Source organism: Ischnura elegans, chromosome 1, assembly GCF_921293095.1.
Source record: "Ischnura elegans chromosome 1, ioIscEleg1.1, whole genome shotgun sequence".
NCBI classification, from domain to species: Eukaryota; Metazoa; Arthropoda; class Insecta; order Odonata; family Coenagrionidae; genus Ischnura; species Ischnura elegans.
Genome location: NC_060246.1, coordinates 79,878,202 through 79,886,068, shown reverse-complemented (window position 1 = coordinate 79,886,068; position 7,867 = coordinate 79,878,202). Strand labels below are relative to the sequence as shown.

General features: G+C 37.8%; 1 protein-coding gene across 1 annotated transcript; it reads right to left on the bottom strand.

The window, feature by feature from the left end:
- Positions 1-411: 411 nt before the first annotated feature.
- On the bottom strand, positions 412-6,265 carry LOC124164155. Its single transcript, XM_046541352.1, has 4 exons — positions 5,879-6,265; positions 2,737-3,159; positions 1,188-1,426; positions 412-765 (listed from the first exon to the last, which is right to left on the bottom strand). The coding sequence occupies exons 1-4, from the start codon at positions 6,011-6,013 to the stop codon at positions 624-626; spliced, it is 939 nt and encodes a 312-aa protein (XP_046397308.1). The 5' UTR covers positions 6,014-6,265; the 3' UTR covers positions 412-623.
- Between the last annotated feature and the right edge of the window lie 1,602 nt (positions 6,266-7,867).

The following is a 7,867-nucleotide window of genomic DNA, read 5'->3' as shown; positions in this document are numbered from 1 at the left end:
TGCACTTTTCCGAACAATTTTATATTCAATAATTTTTATATTGTAATCTAAATTTGTAAAAACGTTTAGAATACAGCTCCGGTGCTAACATAGCACTGGTAAAGGAACTCAAAATTTTATTTTGAATTTTCGATAAAAACAAATGATTCACTTCCTACAGTAAAAACTTACTACCGCAGAGAGCTAAGGTATGTCCTAAAGAGATTGAACATGAATTTCTCGACTGCAGTCAATTGGCATTTTTACATTTCTGAGCATGAAAAGACTTGAGACTTTTTCTTAAATTATGCATAAAAAAGGGGTAAGAGAAGGTTTGCATTATTCTCCAGTTGATAAGTTGTCTGCTATTAGGGGAGCGATTTCTCTAAGTCAACTGACATGTTAACGGGTAACAATAGTGTAAAATATATCTCTAATTTCAATATATATATTTCCATTTGGTGCCTTTGGAATGACCTTTACACAAAATAATTTTACACACGCCCCTCTGTACAAGGGCAAACATTTCTAGTAATAGAGATGAAATGTACTCAAAATATAATTTCCTTTACACATGCAAAAGGCTAAGGATATAAAATAAATTGGATAACACGATATTTTCAAAAGTGTGAGGAGAACAAAAGTCATTTGTTTCCATTGGTAAGGTTTTTAATTTTCATAACAAACGGCATAGCCTCTTTCACCTCTAACGGATCAAAGTTGGGGAAATACTTAGAAATAATTTCCTCAAAATCGCAGTCTTCTATTTTTATCTTATGCTTCTTTCTGGAAAAGAGATGTTATATTATTAGACCCCTTCAAAGAAAATCAATTTACAATTGAGCAGCTATTTTGATCACTTTTCAGGAACTAAGAATACTAATTGAGGGGTGGGAGGCCAAGGGGTACAAGCATTTTTTTTATAAACTTGAGTTATGTACAGAAATTAGGTAAAGAAAACGAACGAGATCGACTAGATATTTAGTTGTGCATTTGATTTTCCACTCGATTTCAGCACAGAACAAAGACTCACTCATATCCCTTGGCCACCAAGTTTCAGTGTATTTTGCAACGATTTCTCTACCTAACTCTGTTTAGAGAATAAACACTAGTACCCCTTGGATTTTCACCCCCTCAATTCAGATTGTAAACAAAATAATAGCAAATATTCTATTGGCTAAAAAACTACTTCAAAGCCCATTACATACTGATTATTCTCCGTTGAATCCTTTTTAGCAGTCCCATAAAGAAGTAAATCCTGCCCTCGTATAGCCACAATTTGGTCATCAGTCTCCTTGGGCCATCTAAATATCCTCAAAGTTCTCATGTATAAACTCGGGGTCTCTGTTTCGCAGACCCGTTTCATGGAGTTCCCAAGAGTCGCTGGATCGCAAGGTTTTAGCGTGAAAGTAATCTTTTCTGCCCACCCATCATCAACTTGTGTACACTGAAACCAATGAAACCGGAAATGATGCCGAAAATATTTTATATTCGTAATGAAACGATAAGTCTTCAGCATTTTGTACTGAATACAGTGGATCTCTAAAGAGACATTAGCACCAGACTCCATATTTATAATGAGGGATCTAACTCCTAAGCCGCGGCAACCTTTTGGCGTACATTTAGAAAAAGATTTCCATTATCATTATTATTCAAATGAATTATTTGAAGAATTGAAATATGTCAATGGTTGTAGAACAAAATTAAAATGTACCTAACTATATCCACATAGGTATATATGGGTTTGGAGAAGAATGGAGAAGGTGAAGTGGACAGAGAAGTCGAGGAACGAAGAAGAGCTGAATGTGGTGGGTGAAGTAGGGCAGCTTCTAGATAAGATACGAGGGAGACAAAAGGTATGGATAGAGTGAGTACTTGCCGGGGACGGAATTTTGAAAACGGTGTAAACGGGTACATTTACATAATACCCTGCAAGCCAACTCCAGGGTGTTTGGCAGGGGGTGATAAATCACCAGCATGCAATTGGATTCCCACATGCACAACACACGATCCAAAAACCGTTACGCATGCTAACAAATTATACTACCAAATTCATGCAAAAGCAAAACTTGCGAACTACTCATTGAGGTTATTTGCCAATAAAGCTAGAACACACAAAACATGGGTAAACGAGGGAGTTGAAGGAAGAGAATAGTATTTTTAGATAAATTGAAGAGGGATGTCCATGAAGGGAGGGGAGATTGCCGTAGTACTTCTTAAACGCTCCATGCAAAGCTATCTAAATCGGTATGGCACTTTAATAATAATAATCAAGGTTTTTTCGCTTCATTAGATGTAAATAGCAATCTAAATAACACAGCACTGGAAACCGAGACAATCTTCCCAACTGTAATTTTTATGGCAAATTAGATTTACAAGAACTCACTCACATTATTATTATTATTACAGTATTCTACCGATTAAGGTAGGTTTCCATGGAGTACAAAAGAAGTGAAGGAGCCTCCCTTTCCTTCCAGCGCTACGTTCTTCAATTCACTGTAAGGCCTACTCCCTTTCAATCTATCTAAAAATCCTATTCTTTTCCTTCCCCTCCCTCGTTTCCCTAACATTCTACCCTCTAACACCATTTTCAACATCCCCTCCCCGCCAAGTACTCGCTCCATCCATACATTCTGTCTCCTCCGTACCTCATCTAAAAGCTGCCTCTCCTCGCCAACCATATCCAGCACTTCGTCGTTCCTTTTCCTCTCCGTCCATTTCACGTTCTCCATACCCACATCTCGAATGCTCACTCACATTGGGATTTGTAAAAGTGTATCCTTGTCGATGCATGCGATAGTAAAAGCTGTCGTCCTTGGTGAACCGGTATTCGAATCCCGCGGTTACCGGGAACTCGAAAGGGAGCCTGTGGAGAGGTACGCAGCCGGGTGTCGGGTATCCCATGCCCACGTCCAGCAGAAAGAGCGTGTTCTCCTCATTAGGGTCATCCGGGTCATGGAGGCCTGTCACCACAATCATTGGATGCTCGTACTTGAAGTCGGGAGCGAAGTTCACGATGCCGACGATGGTGAAGAGGTCGTAGCCGATCGCTCGAAGCAGGATGGACGCAAACCAGTTGTTGTGGAAGCATATCCCTCCCCTCAAGGACATCCCCATGCTGATCACATCTTCTGCGGTCGGGATACGGCGTTCCGGAGGCGTCTTGTACAATGTGAGGTTCTGAGATTCGCGGAAATCAGAAAGAGAAAGAAACAAGGCCTTAGTTACAATACACTCAACAAAACCAAAACAAATTCAGGATCAGACAAACTGTTCGGTCTTGTTATCCCAAAGGTGTTGTCATGTTAAATCGAAACAAATTGACAATTATTCAAGCATGTTGTCAGATATTGTTGAAACTGACAACGTGCTTCAAGAACATATTCTAAAGAAGGTAAGAAGGACATGCTTCAAGAACGTTTTGTAAAGAAGTTTATGAGAGGCGTACCCAGGATTAAAACTAGGGGGGGGCAGGCTATGGTCGTTCAAGTTGTAACATTTTAGCATGGAAAAGGTGAATGAAACTAACATTTTAAGAAAATTATAACAGAAAATTATAAAGAATTAATTTAAAGTTATAACAGAAAATTATAAATATAATTTTTCACAGGTCGAAAGAAAATTTGTAGAAAACTTTTGTTTCAATCCAGTCCTGATTTCCCTTAAAGACTTTTGCTTCTGGGGGGGCAGCTTCTCCCCTCTTACCTCCCCCGATGGGTACGCCCATGCCTCAGGGGAGAAGATTTTGAAGGAAAGAAGAAATATACTGTATATTTCAACAAAACAACGCGGGACAAAAGCAGAGAGAAAATTATAGAGTACCTTGTGGCTTAATCTCGTGGAATTCTAACCTCTAATTTTTATTACATGTACCGAAAAAATAGCTAAAATTAACCCAACCTGCATAAGCTTTCGCCTATCTAATGACCATTTTATTGTATATTTAGATTGCTCAATAAAGTAGATTAAAGAATACGTTTGGACGGCGAATAAAAAAATTTATTTTATCGAGTAGTTTTGAATTTTTTACCATTTACTCCATCATACCCAATCTCAAAGAATTTTTCTTTCCTTGAAGTCTGTATGATTGTATTATCAAATCCGGTTATCATTTCCGGTGAATAATGTGACTATAATATCTCTTATATGGAACCTGTGATAAGAGGATAGCTAATTTTCCGTATAAATTACAGTGTTGTTTGGAGAAATGCATCCACCTTCTCATCCATCTCCGCGATTTCTTGGAACAGAATATTAATTATTAATTATAATGATTTGATTTAAATCCTAAGAAAATATTTTCATCAAAATCGAAGCGTGTCATGTACAGTGTTTTCTTGAATTGATACAGAATTGTAAGTCTGAGAATGAAGTAAACTTGGCGTTCTGTGATTCCTCGTTTGTAATGATGCCGGTTTAGGTTTCGTCAGCATTCATCTATTTAATGAGTAAGAAAAGCAGTACTAACGGGTGGTAAAATCCACTTTCATTTGCAAGCGTAACATTTAGTAGCGGAAAATCTTGATGTAATCGATGAATTATGTGACACTTGCTAGCTTGGATTCAACTTGTCAATGATAAGCCAGGATGAATTTATGGAGAAGTACACCTGCACCTTGGAAAAGTGCTTTGATAACCGTAGGATAGAGTGGTGTGTTACTTTTGAAGACTCAGCGTGGTCTTATATTTCATCTTCGTCATATAATGTATTGATACAAGCAGTGTAGAGAGTCAAAACATTTATTACCATCCATTACGTCCATGAAGCATCTTTTACCAAATACACCGTTTTTATTTTTATTCCGGATCCCTTGGAGCCAGCAATGAAAATTTTCTTTTGTTTTCTCACATTAGTATTTTGATACTTTTTTACGGGGGCGGTCTGGAAAGATTGGTGATCGGCGAATGCCGACTAGCTAACCTTGCCAGACCGCCCCTGCCTTTCTATCATAGGGTTAATTGAAATGAATACCGGATTTTCTATGGCTTATTGCTTTCCCTTTTTCTACAAAACACTCGAGTTAGGAATATCCATTAAACTTATTGTATTCTTTTCAAACTGTGGTATAATTATTCATTATGAAACTTTAATTTTATTTATTACCCTCAAAGATCCTTAAAAAATATTTGTTCAGCATCATGGAATGGATGCTATAGTTAGCCCTGTAGATGTTACCGAAACATATACAGTGCTCATATATTTAAATTCAATCATTGACAAAACCTACAGATAGATGCGTGGTAACTATTAACTTTTATTTTATTTTCCATCCACACCTAACTAAGAAGGAAAGAATGAGTCGCAGGTAACTTCATTCACTCTCTAAAAAGCGAGATTAATGAACATAGAATGAAACCTCAATCACATCATTTTGTAAAAGCATTCGACTGTCATCGTCAATTAACCTACGCACAAAAAAGGACAATAATTTGTGATGCTTGAACATAATTTTGAATTTGCGAAGAGGCAATGCTATGATTGTGATCACCTATTCTCAAATTCAACGAAATGTGAAAGAATATGAAGAGCTCTCAGCTTACAAAATTTTGCTCTATCAAGTGGCTTTTATCGGCAGTGCCCAAATTTAAGCTTCAGCGTCAGCGATAAGGTCCTAAAAATTACATCTCACCTTATCAAGAGGAAGATGTTATTCATCATCAAGACGTCATACAGGAAAAATGGATGGAATATAGGTTGATAGTCCATATGAAATCGTAAAAAAGGAAATACAGAATCTTGATTGAATGAATATCACACCACGTGGTTTTTTTGACAAGTTAAAGTAGAACAACGCTTTGGCAAGTGCCAATGTCTGATATTCAAGTAATTATAATGCTCACATTACATTTATCAATAGTTAAATATACATGATTCTGAAATACAATGAAAATGTCTTACCTGAAATGGCAACTCGCTTTGGAGGTACCTCGAAATCTTACTCAGTAGCTGGAGGTCTAGGGACCGATTTTCGATGTCATCAATGCCGAGCTTATCTCTTACGAACTCGATCGCGTCTTTGTGGCTGATAGACATCGTGAGAATTTGACAAGGAAAATAAGCTGTGTGTGATTGTTTGCTCTATACAGGTTTCACAGTGTTCCGTACCAACCGTTTCTGTCTGCTCGTTGCTCGGTTTGCGTTTTCGGAGCAAAAAGGTTGCGATGAGATAAGCATGAAGGAAAGAATTGCTCAACATCTTTTGTTCTCGGTCAATAAAAGCATTCACTCCTTTATCTTTGTAAGCTGACTTATTTCAGGGAAAAGAGCCGCAAGATGCATGCGAGACCCAAAATAATAATTGTGAGACCCTGAAATGTAGCTTTCATTGACATTTTAGCACTTTTAGCAGAGAAATTACTTACAGTGACCAATAAATCAGATGAGGATATTTTCAGATAAGGACAACCTTCTCTCCTCATGTGCAGGTAAAACATCCATTAAAAACCGTCAAGGATAGAACTTCACGTCAAGTCAAAGAGGTCCAACACATTCCTTATTAAACCTGCGGGAAAAACTACATCGGCACAAACTACAGCAATTTGAATGGGGCAGTCTACTAAGCCGGCGGGAGTCGAACAAGCAACGCTGGACCACGGAATCGACTTTAAGGAACAAAATTTATCGCCCAGGTATAAAGACTTTAAACAGAGACTCGTCAGAGAAGTCATAAAAGTAAAAAATGAAGAAAGGAACAATTTAACAGGGACCCCTGCTTAAAATACGCCTTACTTAACAACCTGTAGTCATGAAAAACTCCCACCTAAACTATGTATATAAGAGGATGTCTGTTTGTTTGTCTGCAATGCGTTTCCATACGGCTACACGGATTGTGACCAAAGTTCGTACATAGGTGCATATCATTCTCCCAAACCATAAAAATTAAAACATAAAAACTGTATGAAAACAGGAAATCCAAGTTCCAAGTTTCCCAGTTCTCTGGACCCTCTGACCAACGCCGGGTGGTCTGCTAGTTAAGAATATTCCGCGGGCATACGCTCTTGAGGCCGAGTATACAAGTCCCCGTTGGAGTTGGGAGTATGAAAGGGATACGCATCACCGCGGTGAGGAGCACGACGACTCCTCGCGACACCCCTTTGGGTAGGAATAGAAGGGGAAGATAAAGGTTGGAAAAAATCTCAAAGGAGTGTGTCCGTTTTTCAATTTTACTGAACAATGCACTTTCGACTGCTGTTTTTAAAGAGTATGCCTTAAAGATCTTAAATAGAATTGTGGTGTATCTTCAATTATAGGAACTTGGTACCTTTTTCTACGTTTTCGCTACATACCGATCCTCGTGTGAATTGAAAATCGCTGATGTCTTACCAGTGCGATGCCAAATAATATGAATAACTATTCGAATTCGTCTTGCTTAAGATCTCAATTAAATATTAGAAAAGGCTATTATTTACGTATTCAAGTAAGCAATAAATGAATTTTGTTACAACGTTGCATGTGAATTAGGTTATCCTCATTTCCAAAAAAACAGTGGGCACTACTTTTTCAAAGATCAATTAAATTTTGCATAAATAGACAGCGATCTTCTTACAGGACATTATTATCTTATATTTAGGGATTTCATATGACGAAGTTATTTAATGTTTTTTGTTTTTCATAATTCTGCCCTGAATGTCTATTTCCAGACGTAAGTGAACACTTCATTGGGATCCGCAGAAAGTCATTTTTTATCATACTTACCAGCATATGTCTTCTCGAAGCTGTACCGAAATACAGCAGTACTATTGTCAAAGCGGCACTTATAATTTCAACTAGCTGTGCACGAAAGAGGTGGAATTTCACTGCGATATTTATTCTTGAGCAATATAATTAAAAGAAGTATTGGCGATTCACTGAGCTGTACGAGAATAGCCAAAAATGGAACAGTGCTGT